The sequence below is a fragment of the Rhinopithecus roxellana genome, chromosome 15, assembly GCF_007565055.1.
Source record: "Rhinopithecus roxellana isolate Shanxi Qingling chromosome 15, ASM756505v1, whole genome shotgun sequence".
Taxonomy (NCBI): Eukaryota; Metazoa; Chordata; class Mammalia; order Primates; family Cercopithecidae; genus Rhinopithecus; species Rhinopithecus roxellana.
In genome coordinates, this window is record NC_044563.1 from 56131915 (window position 1) to 56159913 (window position 27999).

A 27999-nucleotide genomic window follows, 5' to 3' on the forward strand; every position below is an offset into this window, starting at 1 on the left:
TTTGTTTCCTTGTCAGTCTCTGTGTGCTGGGCTTTATATGTACCGGCTAATTCTTATAACAACCTTGTGACAGAGACTGCTGATTGTGCCCCATGCCCATTCTCCTCCTCTTCTGTTGTTAACAGAACCCCTGAAGTTTAAAAGCCACTTAGAAAAAAGACATTTCTCAACCTCCTACGGAGGTCCTTAGAGGAGTCCTTAGAGGAAGGAGGAATGCCCATTTCCTGTTGGCTGCATAATGACTGATATTCCAACAACTATCTTGGACCATGAGGGCCACACTCCAGGAATGGCAGAGCAGAGACCTTGAAGCAGCTGCATCTTCTGAAGCATTTACAGAACTGCCACTCTAGCCATGGATTACTGATCCCTGGATTTTTATGCATGATAATAAAATTTTATTTAAGTCATTGTTAATTTGAGGTTTCCATTACATACAAACTCTGCAATGACACTATTCCCCATACTGAAGCTTGGAGAAGTGACTTGCCCAGGGTTAAGGTGATAAAGAGCTGGATTCTAACTCGGGTCTTACACCACAGTGCGTATTTTTAACAAAAGGCTTTTTTAATATTATTGTATCTTGGAATCACATACATATGTATATCATAATTTGAGGGTTGAGCATGGTTACTATGTCAATAAATAATACAAACTTAGGAGTCAGAATTCTACGTACACTTCTACTAGACGTAAGAATAATTTATTTCATGAATTTTACTTAGCTAAATGATGGAAACATGTTTCTCTATCATACAAAAATACTTATATAAGTTTTTTGCCAAATTTGAATATAATACTAGAGATACTCTAATTTAAAATACAGACTTTAGCCCAGACATATGGGTGGCCTCCAGAACATATAACTTCCTATTGAAGACATATACCAACATATTAAGATGCTCTTTACAAAAAACCTAGTGATTTCAAACATAAGATCCAAACAAAATGTCACAGCGGCTTATACACAGTAAAACCCCACTAAGTATTTATTAAATGAATATAAACAAATTGGTTATTGATTCATTTGCTGAGAAATACTATTTCCCAGTTGCCCCTCAATCACGCCCTCATTTTTGTTCCTGATGAGCAACAACTCATCTGATACTTTTTCTTCCTTTTTTTTTAAAAAAAATTAAAGAACATTTTAAATAATAGTACCCACTTCATTTTAAAATTAGAGAATAATGACCTACATACTCACTACTCAGACTTGACAACAGATATTATTTTTTAGTTAAAATAAATAAAACATTACAGATCATGTGAGCCTTCTTTGTTTACCAATTCTGGGACTCCCCCTTCCTCCATTAGTTACGATGATTTTAACCTTAAGTGACAGAAAAACCAAATCACTGATTTAAAGAAGAAAAAGAATGAAGACAGACTGGTTCCAGAAATGGCTAACTCAGAAACTTTATTACATTATTCGGGACCCAGGTCTTCCCATCTTTCCACTCTGCCATCCTTAGAAAATTGGGCAAGGCCCATTCATGATCACAGGATGGTTGGTACACAATCAGGTCTCATCTGTAGAGACAACATCTAGTAGAAAATGGCAGACTTTTCTCCTGTGTCTCCTTTTTTATATATAAACTTTTAATTAAAGTATAACATACAGATAGATAAGAGCAAACTCCCTTAATTTTCACAGAATGAATACTTTTATGAAACCAGCACCCAGACCAAGAAATTGAGTATTACCAGCATCGTAGCCACGTGTCTGTCTTAGTGCATAAAATTATTCCCAGCAGTACCTCATAGAACTGGCCAGAATTGTGAATCAACTCCTAAATCCATCACTGCTGAGTGGAATGGGATCACCACGATTAGTAAAAAGCCAGTTGTGGTTCACTTCCTGGCACTGAGACTGGAACCCACTTTCCACATAGCCAAGAAGAGAGTTAATTACTAACAATAGGGAGCGCTCTTGAGAAACAGGAATGGCTATGGTTAGGTAACCAAAAGCACCTGTCACATCCTCTCTCCACAAGCCAGTTCTTTTATAAATTTGGTTAATATCTGTGTTTAATGTTTTTCATACTTTTAAAATACAAGTGTTTCTATGAAAAACAATGAACCACACGTACCATTCTGCAACTTACTTTTTTTCACTCCATACTGTTTTCTGAAAGCTAGTTTTGTCTATATATGTATCTAAAATATTCCTTTGAACTCCTGATTAGTATTCCATCTTATGGATGTTCAATATTTTATTTCTCCACTCCCTTACTAAAGGGGATTCAGGTTGTTTCTTTTTTCACCAGTACAAGTAATGATGTACTTAACATCTTTTTATGCCCTCCTTTGTGCAAGTTTCTCTAGGGGACATACTTCTGAACAGTATGTACTAGAAACCATTTTACTAGATTCTGCCAAATGGCTGGTGCTGCTAACCCTAAAGAACAACATGTAGCCTTGGAAGTATTTTTTCTTGAACTCTCCATGACACAATTTGTGAATATAATGTAGATAGTAACAGCATTAATCTCATACTGCTTTTGTGACAATTCACGTGTGAATGTGTATAAAATTTAGAACAGTACCTGAAAGATCTCAAGAGCAACTATAATTTTCTGAGTGATTACTATTATTGCTATTAATCTTTGTATTACTAGAATATAATACAAGGCCTATTTATATCCACTGTAATTTTTTACTGTGTCAACTTGGCTAAGCTGGAAATATTTCCCAGAAGACCACTGCCTATATGGATCCAGGTTACAGATGAACAAAAGATAAATTTTGGTAAGATTTGGAAGACAGAATTCACTTCATTGTCTTCCAAAGATAATAACTGGCCACTGCAGCAGCCACTACACTGGCATGTTGACAGGGCATGGTGTTAGACACAGTAAGACACAGGTGCAAGGCTGCTTGCAGATTCCATTTGGTCTCTGTGCTTCCATTCTGCATCTAGCTCTTGTTCCCAGCTGCTGGCCCTGCTGACCAATACCAACTCCCTTTTCACTACCAGATGCAGTGGCAACAGCCTTCCATAGATGTCTCCACCTGCTCTCCTCTGGGGTTCCACTCAGCAGCTGGATATACCTCACTTCCTACTTCTTTGCCTGAATTGTCTACCTGCACCAGAGCTTCAGAAGGGCTGGGGTAGTGACTTTTCTCTGATCTCCAAGCCCAGCTTTTGGACTCTTATTTCTGTAGCTTCTTCCACAGTTGCTTATGATCTTGTTCCGATAATAAATCCATCAGACCATAACATTCACATTAATTCTGCTTTTCTGACTGAAACGTGATTGATATAATATCCTTTCATAATTTTTTAATTGAGTGGTTTGTCTTTTAACCATTTTCCCTAAGGGTTCTTACATTGGAATTTTTTCTTTTTCTTTTTTTGCTATTTATGTGCTAAAATTTTCACTCACCAAACTCATTTCTGATATACTTTCATATAATTGTTAGTTAATCTTTCTAGGGTTGCAGTAATGTGCATGATATTCTTCTTACTGTCAAGTAACTTCAACCAAACCCTCCATGCCTGCTGATTGTTACCCTGTTTTCTATTTCCACTTAACACTTGCATTTTAAAATCCAGTGTGTTGGCCAGGCGTGGTGGCTCACACCTATAATTCCAGCACTTTGGGAGGCCAAGGCAGGCGGATCACAAGGTCAGAAGATCGAGACCATCCTGGCGAACATGGTGAAACCCCATCTCTACTAGAAATACAAAAATTAGCCGCATGTGGTTGCACGTGCCTGTAATCCCAGCTACTCAGGAGGCTGAGGCACAAGAGTTGCCTGATCCCAGGAGGCGGAAGTTGCAGTGAGCCAAGATCGCGCCACTGCACTCCAGCCTGGGCAACAGAGCAAGACTCCACTCCCTCCCCAGAAAAAAACAAAACAAAACAAACAAAACAAAAATCCAGTGTGTTGTTCTTCTTCTATTTCTTTTTTTTTTTTCTTCTGAGATGGAGTCTCACACTGTCACCCAGGCTGGAGTGCAGTGGCGCGATCTCGGCTCACTGCAAGCTCTGCCTCCCGGGTTCACACCATTCTCCTGCCTCAGCCTCCAGAGTAGCTGGGACTACAGGCGCCCGCCACCATACCTGGCTAATTTTTTGTATTTTTAGTAGAGACAGCATTTCACTGTGTTAGCCAGGATGGTCTCGATCTCCTGACCTTGTGATCTGCCCACCTCGGCCTCTCAAACTGCTGGGATTACAGGCGTGAGCCACTGCGCCCGGCCGCTTCTATTTTTCTGCTGCAGATCTAGTGCTGCTATTTGCATATTTTAGTTAGTCATTATGGGTCAAAGCTCTTCTACTTGGCTATAAGCAGAGAACACTTGATAGTGCCTGGGGAAAAAAAGATTTACAATATACTGCAATGAATTATTTCAAATTCAAAAACAACTTAAAAATATATATACAAATAGTGTAATGCCAAATCAGAAGAGCATAAGGCATAGCTAAACAAGGTATGTATATATGTGTGTGCATCTATTCAGATCTGTGTTTTACACTATCATTTTTATAATGTTTATATTTTTCTTTGATAAATCTCTTTCACTGTTTTTATTTTATTTTATTTTTTTAATTTTGAGATGGAGTTTTGCTCTTGTTGCCCAGGCTGGAGTGCAATGGTGCGACCTCGGCTCACTGCAACCTCTGCCTCCCGGGTTCAAGCGATTCTCCTGCCTCAGCCTCCCAAGTAGCTGAGACTACAGGTGCCCGCCCCCACATCTGGCTAATTTTTGTATTTTTAGTAGAGACAGGGTTTTGCCATGCTGGCCAGGGTGGTCTCAAACTCCCAACCTTTGGTGATCCACCTGACTGACTCAGCCTCCCAAAGTGCTGGGATTACAGGTGTGAGCCAGCGCACCTGACCTCACCCTTTTTATTAACCATATTGTGAGGTGTTTGTATTGTATTCATTTTCAATTTGTAAACTTTTATTCCCTTTTTTCAAATATGTAAACTTCATTTCTTTTTCTCATATAATTCTATTGGCCAGGGCCGTAAGTACAGTCTTTTATTGTAAAGACAGCTGGCATCCTTATCTGCCTTCTGATTTTAGTGGAGTACTTATAAAGTTTCACTATTAAGTCCAACGTTTGCTATAGGTTTGTGATAATCATCTTTTGGCATTTTAAGGAAATTTCTTTCATTTTCTACTTTACAATGAGTTCTTATAAAAACTGCTACTACTATTATTGGCCAACATTTGACGCTTTACCAAGTACCACATATATTTCACATGTATTCACTCATTTAATCCAGCTAGATACCCTATGAAGTGGGTACTATTATCTCTCCATTTAACAATGAGAGTAAGGCACATAGGATGATCAAGTAATTTGTCCAAAGTCACACAATGTATTAGTTTTCTACTACTGCTTTAAAAAATAAAACAAGCTAAGCATCCATTCACTCATTTACTATCTCACGGTTTCTGTAGGTCAGAAATCTAGCCACATTATAGATGGGTTGTCTGCTCAGGGTCTAAGAAGGTCTAAAATCAAGATGTTGGCCAGGCTTCTCATGTGTAGCTCAGGGTCATCTTCCAAGCTCATTCAGGTTGCTGGCAGAATTGAGCTCCTTGTGGTGGTACGGCAGAGCTAGTTCCTTGCTAACCGTCAGCCATATTTCACTCCCAGGTCTTAGGAGCCACCCTCAGGTCCTAGCCACATGGCTCCCTCCATGAGGAGTTCTGTTTGCTTTCTTGTGGGCTACCAGAAGAGCATCTGCTACTGCTTCTTGGCTCTCAAGGGTTGACTTGATTAGGTCAAGCCTACACAGATAATTTTGCTTTATATTAACTCAAAGTCAAATGATTAGGAACCTTAATCATGGGAGTAAAATTCTATTATATTCATCTCTCAATATCTGTGGAGGATTGATTCCAGGACCCTTGTGGATGCCAAAATCCAAGTAAGCTCAAGTCCCTGATATAAAATTTGTATTTTAATATAACCTACATATATAACTTATGTACCTAAGTTCTACATACTTTAAATTATCTCTAAATTACTTATAAAACCTAATACAATGCAAATGCTATGTAAATAGTTATGTCTGTTGTTTTTAAATTTTTTTTTTTTTTTTTTTTGCATAAACCATGTCCCCAGGAAATTTGAAAGGAAGCAGGTGCTGGATGGAATTTTTTTCCTTTTCCATGAGCTGTGTTAATTCTAACTCCAGTAGGCCTAATGCTTGAATAAGCAAGATATCTAATCAATAAATTATTTTCATGCTCAGAATTTCAGGTTTTTGTACTCTAGCAAAGCTTGGTCTTATTTCTTACTGTATGAAAGCTTAACAGCAATGTGATTTAAGGTTTTGTTTTGTTTTTTAACTGGGAGATACAAGTGATTTAATTCATGGGTACTTCTGGAACCTAATAGACAATCCCATTGTCTTTACTTTTCTAATTAAAGAATTCCTACATATTTTGAAAATTAAAAAAGTTTGTATTTTTTAAATTTTTGTATTGTTACTTTTTGTTTGTTTTTAATCTAAATATTTTCTATCCGTGGCTGGTTGAATCTGCAGATTGAGAGGGCCTCTTGAGTAGCTGGGACTTACAGGAGTGCCACCACGCGCGGCTAATTTTTGCATATTTTTTGTAAAGATAGTCTTGAAATGTCGCCCAGGCTGGTCTCTAACTGCTGGGATCAAGCAATCTGCCCGCCTCAACCTCCCAAAGTGCTGGGATTATAGGCGTGAGCCACTGTGCCCTGCTGAGAATGTATGTTCCTAATCAAAACCCATATTGCCTTTCTAAATAAGTATCCAATTTTACTGAATGCTTTTTTTTGTATTTATTGAAATGATATATTTTTCTTAATCTCTTAATGGGTGAGTTATTTGGAAAGCTTTTTAAATGTTGAGCCATTGACTCTTCCTGAATTGCTAGATTCAGCTTGCATATGTTTTGTTTTGTATGTCTTTCATACAAAAGTGGCAACTTAGTATGAAAGACATTTGTCTATCACTTTTGTGTTTTTTTCTACTGTCCTGTTCAGGTTGTTTTATCAAATTCATACTTACTCAGTTTATTAAATGCTTTCAAGGAAAAAGCTGGCTTCAGTGTTCACCTTATTTCTTTAGGTTCTTGCCTTTCCTCAGTTTTTGACCTAAGTATTCTTTATTTTCTTGTGAACTAATCAATATATTAAAGAATTTGTTTTTCCCAAGCAGTTTCAGTGTTGGTCAAGATATCTGTACTACTATACTCTGGAAACAGCCCCTATTCAGTTTTCCCCGTTTCTTTTTGGATCAATTTTGTTATTTTATACTTTTTTCTAAAAAAGACTATTCCACCTACCTTTTAAAAACTGTTTACAGTATGTTCTTATGAGTTTTCAATCTGTGTGGCACCTGTGTCTCCTTTTTTTGTTCTTAATACTGTCTGTGTTTTTTTTTTTAACTCAGCCACCATGTTTTGAATATTTCTTTCTTGCCATGTCCTCTAATCTTTATTCCTAGAATTCCTATTAGATATATGTTGAACCTCTCAATCATTTTCCATGTCCTATAACTTCTTTTATGCACATCCACATGTGAAACTCATGACAATAAATCACGCATGGCATTTCTAATTTAATTTTCTTTTTTTTTGAGACAGGGTCTCACTCTGCTGCACAAGTTGAACTGGGGTACTGGCAGGATCATGGCTCACTGCAGTCTTGACCTCCTGGGCTCAAGTGATCCTCCCACTTCAGCCTCCTGAGTAGCTGGGTGCCATCACACTAGGTTAATTTTCTATTTTTCGTAGGGTTGGGGTCTCAGCATGTTGCCGAAGCTGAAGTCTCAAACTTCTGGGCTCAAGTGATCCTACTGCCTTGGCCTCCCAAAGTGACCAGATTACAGGCATGAGCCGCCATGCCCAGCCTAATTTAACATTTTAACCTTTCATTTCATTGGCTAATTGAAAGGATAAGCACTACTTACTGTTTCTTTGCTTCAGTCTTGTCAAACAACTAGGTCCTGATTCAGTATATTTTTGCAGGAGTGAGAACTAAACATTAGTTAGATATTCTGAGCAAAGTCAATTTTAACTTGATTCTAAAACTTTAAAAAGTACTTTCCAGTCAATTATCGAGACTTTACTCTTAATGACAAACTGACAACTTGAGACAGGTCCCAAACCACCTATTAACCAATCTTATTTTTGCTTAAAATCAGATTGTACTTCTTTCTACCCCTAGGGATACCTAATGAATCTTGCAATGTATTTACTCATGAGACAAGGGCATGCCAGGGCAAGAAAGGAGTGTTATTAAATAAAAGGCATGAAACAAGGTGATTTTTGTTATCTCTGAAACTAGGTAATAAGCTGATAATATGCTCACTTTCAGTCTGTTTCATAAAAATATATGGCATGAAGTCTATTTATATGGTAGATATTCAGCAGTATTTACACAATTTAAACTGTCCATTCCTTTTAAAGACAGAACATTTTTAATTGTTGTTATTGTTCTTTACTAAATCACAAAGACCTATCAATAGAACAGTATCTGTCACATACTATGTACTAATTAAACATTTAATGAATGCATGAATAGGTGAACAGGTTCATTTGTATATTTATCATTCTGAGACCATGAATCTTGATTTTGAATTAGTATTTAATAATACAAAACTGAGTTAGTGTCTATTATAAATTGCATACTACAAAACAGGGCGGTTTCCAATTAAAATAATACAAAAATAGAAAAGGAAATTTCTTTAAACTGCATCATCTTAGAAAGGAATACTATCTATCATCTTTCCATAGAAATTGCTGAGTGAAATAACATGCTATTTACCAAATTCCTCCTAAGCAACTATGAACCTCTCATTTTGTGATTTATACAGAAACCATGAATACAGAAACCAGAATATAATACAAAATTCTTATAACTCTCACACAGAACATGACTCAGCAAATTCAATATTAGGAGGTGGCTTCCAAAATGTTTTTCCTCTAGTAACTAATTTTTTAAAGCCGGAAATGACAAAACTGTGCACTACACACTCAAAAATAAATATTCCCTGTATGGAACATCTTACCACAGAAGTTGTCTCAATAAATTCGTCATCTACACATTTAAAAGAGTTTAAGTATAGGTGTCAATCAAACTCCAAGAGACCTGTCACTTCTCATTAGCTTACCAACCTTATATTTATACAAATTAAAATAATAAAAAGCTTCTGTTGCTTATTGGTGTGTTTAATTAATTTACAACAGTAAATTCCCATAACTAACTACAGTTAACACTTCTAGTATTTCATCACTAGACTCTCCACATCATGAACCTGGGAGCCATCATTTATATTAATAGGACTAACTAACGGGCATCATGGGAAGAATTAATTCTTTTGTAAGTCTTTTTAAAGGTTTCCAATAATATAAATGAATAGCACTCAAAACTCTAGGCATTATTAACACCAATCTTTGCTCAAAAGGAAATATGGCAAACTGCTACTATAAAATTAAAACCAATCAAGAAGCCAGAACTGGTGTATGAAAATGACATGAATTATAAGAAAAAGTAACCACCCACATCGACCTTATGTTAATAAAAAGAAAGACGCTAGGTACAGAGAAACATGTATCCTAGTCTTTAAAAAAGTAGCCTTTAAAAAGTGTTAAATAAAACAATGGGCCAGGGGCGTGTAGCTCACGACTGTAATCCCAGCACTTTGGGAGGCCAAGGCAGGAGAATCACTTTGGCCCAGGAGTTCAGGACCAGCCTGGGCAACATAGAGAGAATTCATCTCTACAAAAAAATAAAATTAGAAAAAATAGCTGGGCATGCTAGCATAAGCCTATAATCCCAGGTACTCAGGAGGCTGAGGTGGGAGGATCGCTTGAAACCAGGAGGTCAAAGCTGCTATGATTACACCACTGCATTCCAGCCTGAGTGACAGAGTGAGACCTTGTTTCAAAAAAAAAAAAAAAAGAAAGAAAGAAAATAACGTTGCACAGAAATAAAGGCTCTGAAAGGGATAGTACAAGAGGACAGAGGCTCTTTAAACAAATATTAACTATATAATTATGAATAATTCCAAAACACAACAATGGTAATTAAGAGATAATGTTTACATATCTATATAATACAGACGTAATAAATATCTGTAGGATGCATATCTGTAAGAGCTACTCAGCAGTCCAGTATATAACCAGGATTGAGGTTCTTAGGTTGAGTGGGATTTCTGCAGATTTAACTGTATTATTAAACTGCTTTTTGAAATAAATGAACTAACTGAAACTCTCACAAGCCAAGGATGAGAGTTTCTCTTCCTCTATGTGCTCACTGAATCTGGTACTAAATAGACACCCTAATTTTTGCCAGTTTGATGGATACAAAATGGCATCTCCTTCTGGTTTTAACATGCATTTCCTGATTATTAGTGAGGCTATTTTTCTTATGTTATTAAACATCTAGGGTTTGTTCTTCTGTAACAGCTTCTTCATATATTATGTCCATATTTTTATTAGGTTGATTGCTCCTTTACTTGTTGATAAAGGTTTTAAAAATACATATTCTGGATCCTGACATTTGGTGAATCTAGAAGCTATGAATTATAGGCAAGGTTTTTTTCTTAAATCAAACTTACAGACCATTTCTCATAATATGGTCTTGTTTCTGTGATTTATTTAAGAAATACTTTCTAAATTCAAAACCAAGGATTTTTGAAATTCTAAAAAGTTATGAGTCTCATTTCCACTGGAATAATATAAGATAAATTCAACTAGAAGGGAAAAATTAATATTGTGACTACTAGGTTCATTTATGAGTATACAAATATTTACTGAGTGACTATTATATGCAAAGGTCATTTTATATAAATTCTCTCTATTCTTCTCCACCTTTCTGTGAATCCACTATCTTTGTTTTCCAAAAGACTATTCTGAGGCTAGAGAGGTAGAATAAACTGATTCAAGGTGTATCTGATGCCAAAGTTCTTTCAGAAGAGTGAAACAGGAAAGCCATGGTTTTTCCTTTCCTAATTTAGAATACACAAGTTTTGTTATTTAAAAGCCAACATGGCTTATCTCTGTTAGATAGTTACATGTGCAAGAAACTCAGTTTAAATCAAATTAGTCATATATTTATTACAACCAATTTGTGATCCAAAATACTTTATAGATAGGTTCCTATCCTTTGAATAAATGTATTTTAATATTAACCACTTAAAGCTAGTAATCTTTGAAAGTAAGTTTAATTTTTACTTAGACTAAATATTAAATTATAAACATACTCTTCACTTATATATGCCTAAATGTTAACTGTTCAGCAATGTAAAGTGAATTCACTTATGAGGCAAGGCGAGAGGAAGCTTTGGTTCATGGAAAGGTGTAGTATCTGCTTTGTGCCAGTGTACATGTTTCATTACATCTGGGTCACTTGGAAGCTCCTAATCCTATTCCATACCCAGCAGCTCAGATGCTTAGGGGCCATCTCCTCAAGCATGCCTCTGCTGGCTACCTCCAACCCAACCCTGCGCTGATCTCTAGCATGGGTCTTATTATGTGGAGAATGACTCTCTGCTGACTTGCTGTGCATCCTGACGCCAGTTCAGAGCCAGGTAACTTTACCTAATTCTAGTATCTTCTGCAGTGACTAGTATGTCCTAGCGCTCAATAAACACAGTTGGCTTTTCTTGTGATGGCCCCTCTTATAATTTAACTATCTTGTGATTTAACTATATATGAATTAAACGTTATATCAGTTTTTCATTTTCAATGAATTAGAGAAGAAAAGTAACTATTAAAAACTAATTGATCACTTAACCTGATTCAGAAATTACTTTTGGTGATCATCCTTACTAATTGTAAATAATCTAAAAGAGAGGTATAAAAATATGGTAGTTAAAACTATCTGAATTAAAGAGTGACATAAATTTGTTTTATAATGATACCATTACCCGGGACATAAATGTTATTATCCTTAGAAAATTGTCTAGAGAACTATTATAATGAGATGCTTTTGGAAGCTAAAATAATTTCACATCTACCTAAAAATAACTTTTACTCTTTCCTTCCATTCATTTTTGTCGGAAAACCAAAATATTCCCCAAATTACCTACTGCAAACTCTCTGGCTTGATATAATTACCCTCATTCTCCCATTCTTTGCTTACCAAAAGATTCAAACATGTAAGAATTAAAAACAGAGCTACTTTCATGCAACACCAATAAAATAAAGCTTTATTTATTAAATTCAATGATTAATTCATATCAGAACACAAAGCATCTATGCTCTCCTATGATAAATATTGATGGACTGCAAATGGTTAGTCCATGAACTACTGGCACGCTCACTGATGTGTTGGGACTCCTGTTGAGAAACACTGATTTCACATATACTAATAATGTAACAGTACTGAACTCAGGACATTATTAACCAAATGTATTATTCCTCTGTCCAATACCCCCAGCTCCTGCAAGCAATACACTGGACTCTACTTTGATTTCAATATGCTGAAAACTAGAAAAGCAGTAAGTTTAGGCTGGGGTCACATGTCAGAGTCATCTGGTTTTCTTTCTTATCCCACTGTCCCATTACATTACTGTATTTTAATTTTGTTGGTTACAGAAAGCTGAGATGACAATAATACTAGAGAAGACTTCCTCATCCAGATAATAACATCAGCACTATAAAAGCACACTTCATTAAAAACAACACACACAACAATATACCTCCAAGTGTCAGTGATGAAATAGCTGCACAATTTCTCTTGACTCGTTTTCCACATTTCCCCTCTCAGTGGAATGCCTAATCTTCACAAGGTGTTCATTTCCTGTCTCACCCAGCAGCCACCTTCTGCATTTTTATTTTGTTGATCTCTACTGCCTGAATTTCCATGGGGATTCCTCATTTAAAACATGTTCTTTGCTCACACCCCTGAACATAACCCCATCAGTGCTGATGCCTGTGCCTTGGATTACAACAAGCACAGAAGTTAATAGCTTGCTACGATCCCAAGGGACTCTGTGAAATAATGATTGTCCTGGCCAGAGCACCCAGAGTTAAAACAATGGGCCACAGAGTAGAGTGTCAGATTACCTAATAGAATTTGCAAAAATGGAATGTTCCTTTTACTCTCCTAATTCAATAAATATTTATTGAGTGTCTACAAAATACAAGCCTCTCTGCAAGGCAGGGAAGTCTGATACCAAGTAAGATGCAGTTTCTACCCTGAAAATATTTCAGACAAGGATAAATAACTCAAATACACTACCTGCATCACTGAGTTTGGCTGTTATTAAATTAAAGTACATATAAAAGAACTTCATTTCTGTGATACCATATAGAGAGAATCGTTCACAGGAATCCAAAAGAATTACAGTTTACCAAACTATGGGAAATCAAGAAAGAGTTTATGAGGAAAGTTTAGATACTAAGGGAGGGCTTCATGTACAAGCACAGTTGTGATACTAGAGGTGGCTAGGGAAGGCTTTCCAGATAAATAGCATGGACAATGAGTATCCAGGTAGGAAATACTGTGATGTGTTTGGAAAACAACCAATTATTCAGTCTGACTGAAGCATTGGTTACGAACTGGGAAGGAACCTGGAGATACGACTAAAAAAGTAAATAGTGGGCCAGGTTGAGAACTAGTTAGTTTGAAAATGCTCTGCATTCCTTGTAAGAATAAGGGCTTCAGCATTCACTAACCCATATCTTCCAAGGCCCACATGCTTACGTGACTACTTAGTAGACTGTAGATAGTAAACTCTCGGCCTATTTGAGGTACAGACATACATTGGATATATTGTGGGTCTGGTTCCAAACCACTGCAGAAAAGTTAGTATCTTGGCCGGGTGTTGTGGCTCACACCTGTAATCCCAGCATTTTGGGAGGGCGAGGCAGAAGTATCGCTTGAGGCCAGGAGTTCGAGATCAGCCTGGTCAACATAGCGGGACCCTGTCTCTACAAAAAAATAAAAATAAATAAAGTGAGTATCTCAATAAAGAGTGACTCACACAATTTTTTTTTGTTTCCCGGTATATATGAAAATAGCATTATGTTTTTAAAATATCTTTGAACATGTGTTCATGGAAAAAATTAAAGAAAATACAAAATATACAGTTTAAAACAATGTAAATAATTTAAAAACATACTATTGCTAAAAACTGCTAATGATCATCTGAGCCTTCAGAGAGTCATAATGTTTTTGCTGGTGGAAGGTCTTGCCTAGTTGGCAATAGCTGTTGATTAATCAGGGTGGTGGTTTGTAAAGGTTGGAGTGGCTGTGACAATTTCTTAAAATAAGACAACAATGAAGTTTTTGGCATCAACTGACTTTGACTTTCATGAAAGATTTCTCTGCAACATGCAATGCTGTCTGATAGCATTTACCCACAGTAGAACTTCTTCTACAATTGGAGTCAATCCTTCCTCTCAAACTCTGCCACTTCCTTGTCAACTAAGTTTATGTAACATTCTAAATTATTTTTTTACATCATCTTCACTAGAATTAGGTTCCATCTCAAGGAACCACTTTCTTTGCTCATCCATAAGAAGGAACATCATTAAACTTTTATCATGAAATAGCTATTTCTTCCACTGAAGTCTTGAACCCTTCAAAATCATCCATGAGGTTTGGAATCAACTTCTTCCAAACTTCTGTTAATGCTGATATTTTTATCTCCTCCCATGAATCATGAATATTCTGAATGGCATTTAGAATGGTGAATACTGTCCAGAAGGTTTTCAAGGGACTCTGCCCAGATCCATCAGAGGAATCACTATGTATGGCAGTTACAGCCTTATGAAATGTGTTTCTTAAATAAGAGGACTTAAAAGTCATCCATGGGCTGCGGAATGGATACTGTGTTAGCAGGCATGAAGACAACTTTCATCTCCTTGTACATCTCCATGAGCGCTCGTGGGTAACCACATGTTTTCAATGAACAGTAAGATTTTGAAAGGAATATTTTTTCTGAGCCGTAGGTCTCAACAGGAGCCTTAAAATATTCAATAAACCATGTTGTAAACAGATGTGCTGTCATCTAGGATTTGATGTTACATTCATAGAACACAGAGTATAGTTAGCATCATTCTTAAGGGCCCCAGGATTTTCAGAATGGTCACTGAACATTAGCTTAAAGTTAGCAGCTGTATTAGCCCCTAATAAAAGAGTCAGCCTTTCCTTTGAATCTTTGCAGTCAGGCATTGACTTCTCCTTTCCAGCTATCAAAGTCCTAGATGGCATTTCCTTCCAACAGAAGGCTATTTTGTCTACCTTGAAAATCTGTTTAGTATAGCCACCTTCATCAATGCTCTTAGCTAGATCTTCTGGATAACTTGCTACAGCTTCTCTATCAGCACTTCCTGCTTCACCTTGTACTTCTATGTTCTAGGGATGGCTTCTTCCCTTAAACCTCATTAACACAACCTCTGTAGCTTCCAACTTTTCTCCTGCAGCTTCCTCGTTTCTCTCAGATTTCAAACAACTGAAGAAAGTTAGGTCCTTGCTCTAGATGAGGCTTTGGCTTACAGGAATGTTGTGGCTGGTCTGATTGTTTATCCAGACCACTAAAACTGTATCCATATCAGCAGTAAGTCTTTTCACTTTCTTATCATTTATATGTTCACTGGAGTAGCACTTTTAATTTCTTTCAAGGACTTTTCCTTTGAATTTACAACTTGGCTGTTTCACCCAAGAGGCCTAGCTTTCAGCCCATCTCAGCTTTTCACACGCTTTCCGCACTAAGCTCAATCATTCCTAGCTGTTAATTTAAAATGAGATACTGGAACTCTTCCTTTCACTTGAACACTCAGAGGCCATTATAGGGCTATATTAATTGGTCTAGTTTCAATAATGTTGTGTCTCAGGGAATATGGAGGTTCCAGGAGAGGGAGAGAGATGGGGGAAGAGCTGGTCAGTGGAGCAGTCAGCACACACACAACATTCATTAACTTTGCCATCTTATATGGGTGTGGTTTGTATTTCCCAAAATAATTACAACAATAACATGAAAGATCACTGATTATAGGTCATAATAGATACAATAATAATGAAAAGCTTGAAATATTGTGAAAGTTTATAAAATGTGACACAGACACACAAAGTGAGCACATACTGTTGGAAAAATACCACTGACAGACTTGCTTGATGCAAGGTTACCACAAACCTTCAATTTGTAAAAAATACAGTCTCTATGACGTACAACAATGCAAAATGCAATAAAATGAGGTATGCCTATAAACAGACAAGCCTTCAGACTTACACCAGTTTTCACCCCTGCATTATAGGGAACTTTACTAGTCCTTTGCACTTAGACCACTGACTTACAGATGATGTACCCCACAGCACTATTACAAAAGGGAACACAGTGCTTTCCCACTGGGTTACATTTTTAATTCTCCTTACCCTTTATTAGGCCCATCTTCTATCTAGCACATAGAATAAAAACTTACATGCCTAGGATTCCTATTGCAAAGCTCAACGTATACATAATAGTAGTTCCAAAATTTTGTTAAGCATTTTCTGTATACCAAGCACTGTGCTTATTTAATCCTTATAACAACCGAGTGGCATAGTGACATAGGTACTATGCCAGGAGAACCAAGACTCAGAGAGGAGAACACTGCCACAGTCACTCAGCAATAAGAGAGAAGCCAACATGACCCCAAAAGCCCAAAATAATTGGAAATAAAAAAACAAAAATTTTGTCGAGTTTAAATAATTGGAGGCAAGAGAGAAAAAAAGAGATGCATTTTGCACCATACCTTTTAGAGGAAAAACAAATGTCAAGTGAACTAACTAATAAATATGACGTGAATAATTAACATTTTCAGTGAGAACGTAACACAGTAACTGCTTAATATTCAGAGATTCACATTACTGCATTATTTACAAGAGTGCTTTCCCTAAATCAGGAAAAAGGAATATTTCAGGCTCCAGTACAGACCTATTTTGATAAAAATACTTCTTCCATCTCCTATATGTTTGCTTTACAAGTACTATACTTAATAATTAGCACTTCATCTTCTGGGCTTGCCTCTCCTCAGAGGGGCATATCAAAATGAATGCTTAGTTAACTTGTATGACCTCACTTCATCTTTCAACCTGTTTCTCCATTTGTGAAATGAAGGGTTCAATTAGATGACGGAATAATATTCCGACTGGTTCTAAAATACAGTAAAGTCTACAATTCTGCATGGACTTCTTTTTTTTTTTTTTCATCTTTATTTCTGTTTCATGGTGCACTGTTAGGTAATTACAGAGAGTTGGACTACAGACACTCGGGAAAGTTTTCACATTAACAGAGATTTTTCAAGTTAGGTCAAATTCCTGTAATCAAGTGGAAAATCCAAAAGAACTAATAATTTCATTCATTTCAGTAGTATTAGTCACCCTGAAAAATATTTGCTTAATTATACTTTAAAGTTGCATAGCAAGGAAAACAGAAAACCAAAGCATTTGGTCCACTCTTTTCCACTGCCTCAAGTCATCGTATTTATCATCCAATTTAAAGGTTTGGGGTCTGGGTCTACTGAGTGCTCTAAATGCCAACATCTGAGCAACAACCTATAATAAAATGAAGATGAAGGGTTATAAGAAATGTTCTAATTTATAGGATACACAGAAGAGAGTTGAAAATGAAAGACATAGCATTTAAACCTAACCATGATTCCCCACTTCTGGAAGAAGGCCATCAGATTTAATCGGATGCCATGAAAGCAAATAGATGCTAATTTAGTGAAAACAGCAATCATTTCTGTACTCTCTGCACTAAAATAGTTTGATTAACAAACAGAAGCTGAGAATTTTTAAGGAAGGAAGATGTAATTCTTAATATAAGATGTTGTCAACAGGTGTTTAAGTATGCCTGAAGCAGTTAATAATAGAAATGAGGAGTCAGAATTACAGCAGTCTGAAAACTAGAGTTCTGGAATTTTCATTTATGTTTTCAATATAAGCTTTTTACCAACAAAATCCTGGGTGCTAGTCACTATTTCTACAGAACACTTGTTACTTACACAAATAAAGCTCAACGTATTCTAATTGCTTCAAGAAGAGGCCATCAGAAAGACATTTTCATTCATTTATTTATCAAGTCAGTGTTGCTCAGCCAAGAGGAAGGCTGAGGGAATACAGAGATAAGGAATCAGCCTGCTCACTGCTACTCTGCACACTCCTTTGTCTCTTCCCTCTTGGCAAAATGCAACCTAGTTATGCAGAACGGGAAGGTCCATAAACCTCTAGACCTGTCTATGTGGCTGCAAGAATAATAAAAAACGCAGGTCATAAGACCTGGGGACCTGTTTGGCCAACCTCTTTATACATTGGATATATGACCTCTTTATGCACCTAGTCACAGAAAAGGTGTTAGACCATTCCACTCTAATGAGAATCGGGTCCACATGCAACGACTATGATCCTGGCCCAATATTATCTGATTTTGAACACATCACAATTTCTTTATACATTAGAAATTCTGTCTTGAAAAGAAATCAGACTCAATCAGGTAAAAAGGGCAACTCTTGGGGTTTTGGTAAGGTCAGGATCCTCCATGGGAACAAACATAACTACACAAAATCAAGGAAACAGCATTACCATTTCTCTAAGTTCCAATAACTCTACAACAGAAAAATAGCTGACCATCTTTTAGAGATGTATAAAAGTATTGCTGTGAGCAGGCCAGAAAGTTTCAAACGTGCCTGCCAATTATACCAGCCCTGTTTCTCCTTCTGAGAATAAAACAAACTTCAGACATCTTTTAAGGCCCTGAAAAAGCCATATGCTCTGATCAGCTCGGCCCTAACTCATGGCTTGTTTCACTAATCCATTCTGAATTTATTATCTACCGGACAGTTAAGTAGCACAATAACAAAGACTAATAAATTTCATTCTAAAAATCACTTTAAAACATACTTTTCAGTCCTCAGTGAAAGAAGTAGGGGGTGGAGGAACATTGCAGCTGGACTCTGGTTACATTCTTCATGTTTTGTGGTCTGAGCCTCACAGTGAAATGCAGCAAAGATTTCAGGGTTTCCCTTTACAGAATGCAGGTGCACAAGTAATGGTTTAGGCAAGGCATCAGTCGAGGCCTGTGTTTCAAACAGGCCAGACAAAGAAAAGAAATTGGTCTTGTTTTCTTCCAGCAAAACTGGCTAAATAGAGCTTTGAACTCTAACATCTCACGTGCTAACAGCCAGATGAGACACATAATCAGAGAGAGGAGAGGCTGAAAATTCCTAGGGCCATTACATTAATTATAATTTATCCAATGAGTCACTCAATTTCTACTTGCCGTCTCCCATGAAGACCTGATTCCATCTAATGTCCTGGAAAGGTTTACATCAAAATTGAAAACAAGAGAAAGAAAAACCATGTCTAAATCTGCTCTTTCAGTGATCCAGGCTAAGAATAACTGGCGCATAAGCATAATCAATAAATATATTTCTATTTATATATTTATTTATACATCTATGTTGTTCCAAAAAGGATTTGAAGTACTTCACAAAAATGCATAAAACCAGCTAAAACACTTAATAGTTCATAAAATCTAAGACAGCACCAATTGTAAAATGCATCATTAACTTATGTAACACTAAGAAAAGTACTATCAATTATAATATAACATGCCAGTAATTATAAGATGCATCTCATTTTTGTCAATATTAAAATGCCCAAAATGTATATATCAAAATCAACAAAATACAATGTGTTTCAGCAAAAGGAGGAAGATAGAGGCAGAATATAAAATTCATTCACCAAAATGCAATTCCTGTGGTTCCTCTGGCTGCCAAAGAAAAAAGGGGTAACATAATCACCTAAAACCAGCTGGCCTTACCAGATCACTTGAGAAAAACCAATCAATCAATCAAGAAATCACTGCTGCTACTCACACTGGGCAGCATGCTACTTGAAATTGCCCACATATTAAGTTGCTACTTCACAAATTAAAGTATGCAACTGATCTAGAGCAAGAATATTTACCATCTCAAGGAACACTCTTCCTGCAAGTTCTGAAAGAGATTTTCCTGGATAACTAATTTTAAAGTCATATTATCATGAAAAATTTTGATAAAAATCTGGGAAGACACTTAATTTGAACATTATGGCACTAGGAGAAGGCTGGTTGGAAATAGCCCAGTCTCCAGAGAACTACAAGGTGATCTTTCTTAAGTATATATCTGGTCATGGTATTCTCTTTTGCTTAAAATCATCTAGGCGTCCCTTCATCCCTTATAAGCCATGTTTTTCATCATTGTAAACAAACCAAATGATGTCAGCAAAAATGGTACAATAGATACAGCCAAAGACCTATCTCTCCAGGGAAACATCTAAAAAAAAAAAAATCAAGAAAAATCATCAAAATCAACTTTGTCAAACCCCCGGAAAATAGTCAAAGGTTTTTATCAATTGTCTGAAAGTCAAATCAAGAAAAAGGAAACTCAAAACCAGGAATAAAGTTTTGCAGCTTTTTGACTTGCCCTCTCTTTTGACTACCCTCCTCTCCAGCTCAGCATAGATCTTGAAGACGACAGCCTGCCCTCTCAGTATGGCACCTCATTTTTTGATCTTGAGAGAACAGTCCAGATTCTTATTTAAAAAAAAAAAGAAAAAAAGTGTGTCTGTTCTAACTTGTCTGGTGGCTACCTGAAGGACTAATGCGAGTTACTTTCCCTTGTTCCTCACCTAGTCTGAACTCACTCAGAACTGAAAAGCAGCTAACAATGTTCAAGTAATAAGGCAAACAAACAACCCAGAGCCACCTGGGGCAAAAAATATTACAGTTCAGACACAAAACAGATTGCCTAAAGCCTGGGAAGAAAAGCTGGAGTTTCTTTGAGAAATTTGGTCATTCAAAAATGTCCAAGCATACTGGGGAATTTAGAAGCTACATTCATGCCCAAAACAAGATGCATATTCAGAAAAAACCTGAAGAGCCTACACTTTCCCCTCTGGCTGACAGCTAGGCTCAGTGCAACCAGAAAGTGAAAGCTAAGGCCTTCAACTGAAATTAAAGGACCACAGATAGTAACTTGAAGCTGTATAAAGAAATAAAAATCCAGAAAAGGTAATTATATATGTAAATAAAAAAGATAGTACTATGGGCACACAACACATAATAATGCAATTTGTGACAACAACATAAAGATGAGAGGGAGGAACAGAGGTGTATAGAAACAGAGGTTTTATATGCTACTGAAGCTTACTGGTATCCGTTCAAACTAGAATGTTATAAGTGTAGGACATTAATTAAAAGCCCCATCATAACCATAAAAAAATCTATAAAATACACAGAAAAGGAAATGAGAAAGGAATCAAAAGGGTACACCTCAAAAAATATCAACTAAGCACAAAAGAAGGCAGTAATAAAGGAAATAAGACACACAAAAAAGCATAAGACATACAGAAAACAAATAGCAAAGTGGCGTTTTTCCCTATCAGTAACTAAGTGTAAGTGGATTACAAACTCTAATCCAAAGGCAGAGACTGGAGGAATGCATAAAAGACATGCTCCAACTATACACCATCTTCAAGAGACTTATTCTAGATCAAAAGGTTCAAAGTGAAAAGATGGGAAAGATAGTCCATGCAAATAGTAAGCAAAGGAGAGCTGGGGTGGTTATACTAACATCAGATAAAACCGTCTTTTGGTCAAAAGTTGTTATAAGAGGCAAAAATATACCAATAAAAGGGTCAATTCATCAGGCAGACATAACAAGAAATATGTGCACAAAACAACAGAGGTCTAAAATATACAAAGCAAATGTTGACAGAATTGAAAGGAGAAATACACAGTTTTACAGTAATAGTTGAAGATTCAACAGCCGACTCTCAATCATAAATGGAACATTTAGACAGAAGATCAATAAGCAAACAGAGGACTTGAGAACATCATAAACCAACTAGATCTAACAGACATAAATAGAACACTGCATCTAATGACAGCAGAATACACATTTTTCTCAAGTGCATGTGGAATGTTCTCCAGGACAGACAATACATTAGGCCACAAAACAAGTCTTCATAATTTAAAAAATATTAAAATCATAAAACTAACATCTCTGCTTCTCTGTCACAATGGAATAAAATGAGAAATGAATAACAAAAGGAAAACTAGAAAATTCACAAATATGGAAAAATTAATGCTCTCTCTCTCTTTCCATTTTTTTGAGACAAGGTCTTCCTCTGTTGCCCAGGCTGGAGTGCAGTGCTGCAATCTCGGCTCACTGCAGCCTTCGCCTCCTGCGCTTAATCAATTATCCCACCTCAGCTTCTTGAGTAGCTGGGACTACAGGTGCCCACCACCACACTCAGCTAATTTTTGTATTTTTTGTAAAGACAGCGTCTCGCCATGTTGTGAAGGCTGGTCTCAAACTCCTGGCCTCAAAGTATCTGCCTGCCTTGGCCTCCCAGAGTGCTAGGATTACAGGCGTGAGCCACCACGCCCAGCAAAACAATGCTCTTATAAACAACCAGTGGTCAATAAAGAAATCACAAGGAAATCAGAAAATACTTTGACATTAATTAAAAAAAAAAAACATACAAAAATGTATGGGGTGTGGAAACTGTTTTATAGGTGTAAACATTGGGTAAAGATCTCATTAACCTAAGTTGCCATCTTTAAGAAACTACAGGAAAAAGAAAATAAAACACAAAGCTAGCAGAATGAAGGAAATAATAAAGATAAGAGCAGACATATACAAAATGGGAGCAAAAAAACACTAGAGAGAATCAATAAAACCACAAGTCAGTTCTTTGAAAAGAAACTGACAAATCTTTAGCTAGACTAACTGTGAAAAAGAGGAAAGAAACTGCAGTAAAACGAGAAATGAAAGTGGGGACATTACTACAAACCTTACAGAAATGAAAAGGATTATAAGAAAACACCATGAGGAGGGTGAAGCAAGATGGCTGAATAGATGCTTTCACTGATTGTTCCCCTGCTAACCTTGCAGGAACACCAATTTAACAACCATCTACACACACAAAAAAGCACCTACATAAGAACCAAAAATCAGGTAAGCAATCACAGTACCTGGTTTTAACCTCATATAGCTGTAAAAGGCACTGAAGAGGGTAGAGAAGACAGACTTGAATTGCTGACGCTGCGCCTTCCCCATTCCTGTCGCAGCGGCCATGAGATACAGAGCATCTGTGCTCTTGAGGGAGGGAGAGCACAGTGATTGTGGTACTTTGCATTGAACTCAGTGCCGCTCTGTCACAGTGGGAAACAAAACTGGACTAAACTCAGCCAATGCCCATCCATGGGGGCAGCATTTAGATCAGCCCTAGTCAGAGGGGAATCACCTATCCCAGTGGTTAGAACTTGAGTTTTGGCAAACCTTTCTACCATGGAAAAGGTGCTCTGGGGTTCTAAATAATCTTGAAAGACAGTCTAGGCCATGAAGACTGCAATTCCTCGGTAAGTCCTAGTGCTAGCGCTGGCCTTAGAGGCAATGGACATGGGAAACTAGCCAGGGTGGCTAAGGAAGTTCTTGTGATACCCCTTCATCAACCGCAGGCAGTGTAGCCTGCAGCAAAAAAAAGACTCCTTCCTTCTGCTTGAGAGGAGAAGAAAGAGACTTTGTCTTGCATCTTGGATACCAGCTTAGCCACAATAGGATAGGGCACTGGGCAATCACGAGGCCCCCATTCCAGACCCTAGCTCCCAGATGACGTATCTAGAAACACGCTTGGCCAGAAGGGAATGTATTGCCTTGAAAGGAAGGACCAAGTCCTGGCAGGATTCATCACCTGTGACCAAAAAGCCCTTGGGCTCTGAAGAACCAGGAGTAATACCCAGACAGTAAGCCATGGGCCTTGGGTGAGACTCTGAGATGTTCTACTTTCAGGTACCAGCTTGGCCACAGTGGAGTAGAGCACAAAATGGGCTTTTGGGGTCCCTGATTCCAGGCCTTGGCTCTTGGATGGCATTTCTGGACCTGTCCTGGTCCAGAGGGGAGCCCTTTGCCCTGAAGTGTGAGTCCCAGGTGTGGCAGCATTTGCCACAAGCTAACTGAAGAGCCCTTGAGCCTTCAGTGAACATCAGTGATAGCCTGGCAGTACCCACCAGGGGTCTACGGTGATGCTGGCCATGTGGAGAGAATCCTCTGCCTATGATACGGAGAGGGAAGAGTTACAGTTTAAGTGCCAGCTTAGCTGCAATAGACTAGAGCACCAGATAGATTTCTAAGGCTTTGGACTCTAGTCTTTGGCTCCCAAACAACATCTCTGGACCTGCTCAGGGGCTGGGGGAAACTTGCTGCCCTGAAGGGAAGAACACAATCCTGGCTGGCTTCACCACCTGCTAATTGTAGAGCCATAGGGTCTTAGGCAAACATAGGTGGTAGCCAGGTAGAGGTTACACAGGGCCTAGGGTAAGACCCAGTCCTATGCTGGTGTCAGGTCTGAACCAGGGAAATCCCAGTGGTGGAGGCCACGAGGGTGATTGTGTCCCCCTACTCCCAGCTCCAGGCAGCTCAGCATAGAGAGAGAGACTCTGAGAAAAATAAGGGTAGAGAACAGGAGTCTCTGCCTGGTAATCCAGAGAAGTCTTTTGGATCTTATCCAAGACCACCAAGTGGTACCTCTACAAGACTGCAAGAACTACAGTGTTACTGAGCTTAGGGTTCCCCTTAATGCAGATACAGCTTAGATCACAACATCTAAGTCCTTTCAAAAACTTGGAAAACCTTCTCAAGAAAGACAGGTATAAACAAGCCCACACTGTGAAGACTACAGTAAATACCTAAACCCTTCAACGCCCAGACACTGGCAAACATCCACAAGCATCAAGGCCATCAAGGAAAACATGACCTCTCCAAATTAACTAAATAAGGCATCAGGGACCAATTCTGGAGAAACAGAGATACGTGATCTTTCGGACAGAGAATTCAAATTAGCTGTTTTGTGGAAACACAAAGAAATTCAAGACAATACAGAGAAGGAATTCAGACTTACATCAGATAAATTTAACAAAGAGACTGAAATAATTAAAAAGAATCAAGTGGATATTCTGGAGGTGAAAAATGCAACTGAAATATTGAAAAACGCATTAAAGTCTCTTAATAGAAGCATTGATCAAGGAGAAGATAGAATTAGTGGTCTAGAATTCAGGCTATTTGAAAATGCTCAGAGGAGACAAAATAAAAAAGAATAAAAAAGAATGAAGCATGCCTACAGAACTAGAAAAGAACCTCAAAGGGCAAACTTAAGAGTTACTGGCTTTAAAGAGGAGGTAGAGAAAGAGATAGGAGTAGAAAAGAATAATAACAGAACTTCCCAAACCTAGGAAAAAATATCAATATTCAAGTACAAGAAGGTTACAGAACACCACACAGATTTAAGTCAAAGAAGACTACCTCAAAGCATTTAACAATCAAACTCCCAAAGGTCAAGTATAAAGAGAAGATCCTAAAAGCAGCAGGACAAAAGAAACAAGGATAAATATAAATAAAGCAGTGGCAAAAAATGCTATAAAATCACACAATGGCCTGTAATCCCAGCACTTTGGCAGGCCAAGGAGGGCGGATCATGAGGTCAAGAGATTGAGACCATCCTGGCCAACATGGTAAAACCTCATCTCTACTAAAAATACAAAAATTAGCTGGGTGTGCTGGTGCACACCTGTATTCCCAGCAACTCGGGAGGCTGAGGCAGGAGAATCGCTTGAACCTGGGAGGTGAAGATTTCAGTGAGCCAAGATTGCGCCACTGCACTCCAGTCTGGTAACAGAGCAAGACTCTATCTCAAAAAAAAAAAAAAAAAAAAAAAAACAACGAAAAAAAAAAAACACACAATGGAACCAAATAATTGGATTACATTAGCAATCAAACGGTTTTTCGCAATAAAGCTCTATCATTTAATTTTTTTTAAAAAAAGAAACAAGTAACATACAATGGAGCTCCAATTCATCTGGCAGCAGACTTTACAGTGGAAGACTAACAGGACAGGAGAGAGTGGTATTACACATTTAAAGTGCTGAAGGCAAAAAAAGAAAAGTACAATATGCATACCTGATTTATTAGTCTGATATAAATTGGTACCTTTACCATTTTCCAGACAATGCTAAGATCACAGAGCACTTTAACCCCACTCAACCCTTTTTACTTTTTGTGTTAGAACTATGCACTATAAACCTACATATATTATTATGTATATGCATGTTATATTTAAGAAGACATTAGTATTTATTTATAGTCAAAATGAATTTAGATATACATCTTTATCCTTTCTCTTATTCTTTGTTCCATACTGTATTTCCATGTTTCTGTTTGAAATTATTTTTATTCTTCCTTTAATATTTCCTTTACTGTAGGTCTGCTGGGATAGATCTTCTCAGTTTTGATGGCCTGAAATATCTTTATTTTGCCTGTACTTTTGAATAATATTTTCACTGGGTATAGAATTCTAAGTGGACAGTTGCGTTTTTTCAGTATTTTAAAAAGTCACCGCATCACCATCTGGCTTCTGTTGTTCCACTGAGAAATCAGCTTTGTCTTACTATCAATCTTTTCAAGCTATCATGTCTTTCTCTCTAGCTGCTTTTAGTATTTTCACTTTATCTTTGATATTCAGCTGTTTAATTTCCCCAGGTATGTTTTCTTTATTGTCATTCTGTTTTGTTACTGCTTCTTGAATTTGTAATTTCATGGCTTTTGTTAAATTTGAAAATTCTTAGTCATTATCTCTTAAAATTTTGTTTACCCCACAATCTTTCTAGCCTCCCTGTGCCTGAAATTACATGTATATTAGACACTTGTATTTTCTACTGACCTATCTTCCAATTCACTAATCCACTTTTCAGCTACATTCAATCTGCCATTATATCTTTTCCTAGTTAGATCTCTGACAAATCTTTTAACATTTCACTTGTTGAGTGGCAGGCAAAAGGTACTAAGTGAATATTTGTAGATCATCTGACACTTATCCTCACAAAAGTAAGCAGAAAGTAAATGAAACTTAAGTAAATATTTGCTACCATTAGCAATTTTTGGGAGCTCAGGGGTTGAGTCATTAAAATTTATATGAATAACTAGTTTCATATAACAACTACATTTGATTTAAATGAAATGGAGCACTCTACAAAGGTTATATAAAAGTTGTCATAATTTAGGTTACATTTTATATATTTTATTATACCCCACGTTTTATACTGGCTTGATGTTAAAATCATTTTTTTAAAAAATATACTTACTCTCTCTCCTTTTCCGTCAGTTTGTCATTGATATTGTCTTTGATTGTTGATCTAGACCCCTTATGAATTATAGGATATCTGAGGGGTACTTGTAGGAAAAAGGAAATCATGGAGACCAAATGTGCAGTATAACCAAGGGCAACAGCAATGCTTCCATCATCTTTTGCTGTAAATTCAAAAGCAGAGGAAAAGAAAATAACTATTTATCTTATCAATAACCACAAGACAATAAATCATTTTCAAAGAATATTTTATAAAAATATGTGGTACATAAAATATTAATCACTTATCTAAATTATATAAACGTTATGCAAATTTAAACATATTAACAAGACTTGAAACTTCATCTACTAACCGTATTTTAAACTATTTCCCAATAATTAATGTGATGAGATTAACATTTGATATATACCTTAAAGCAAGAACTCTTACTATATCCAGATAACCATTGCTTTCTTTCCCAGCATTTTTACAGGGAGAATTAATACTTGAATCTATTACATGAAATGAAAATTAGCTTCAGAGGTTTAAACATAACAAACACACTATACAGTGGTTATACATTTTATTCATTAACAATTTCCTAGGCAATACAGTTGTACTATTTTACAAAATTATTAATTCTAAAGAGAAATGAAATAGTATAATCATTCTTATGGGGTATGTTCTTGATATTGAAAAAGACAGTGTTACATAAATAAGTCTATGAAGTGTAATATGGGTTAAGGGGGAAAAGTTTTAAACAGCAAAAGCAAAAGATGAAAAACACACTGTTCATATACCACCCTATTTATGCAATATAGGTGGAAGCAACTATTTGGAAAAAATGCAGGTATCTTATAATCAGACATAAGCATCTAGTTTTCAAAAAGCCACAGAT

General features: G+C 36.9%; 1 protein-coding gene across 2 annotated transcripts in view; it reads right to left on the bottom strand.

The window, feature by feature from the left end:
- The window catches only part of UVRAG (UV radiation resistance associated), a 335339-nt gene that overhangs the window by 99747 nt on the left and 207593 nt on the right, over positions 1–27999 (bottom strand). For both annotated transcript variants that reach the window (XM_030917811.1, XM_010366787.1), the window contains one exon: positions 27120–27285. In XM_030917811.1, coding sequence (XP_030773671.1) covers positions 27120–27285 — 166 coding nt within the window. The remainder of the gene's footprint in view (positions 1–27119; positions 27286–27999) is intronic.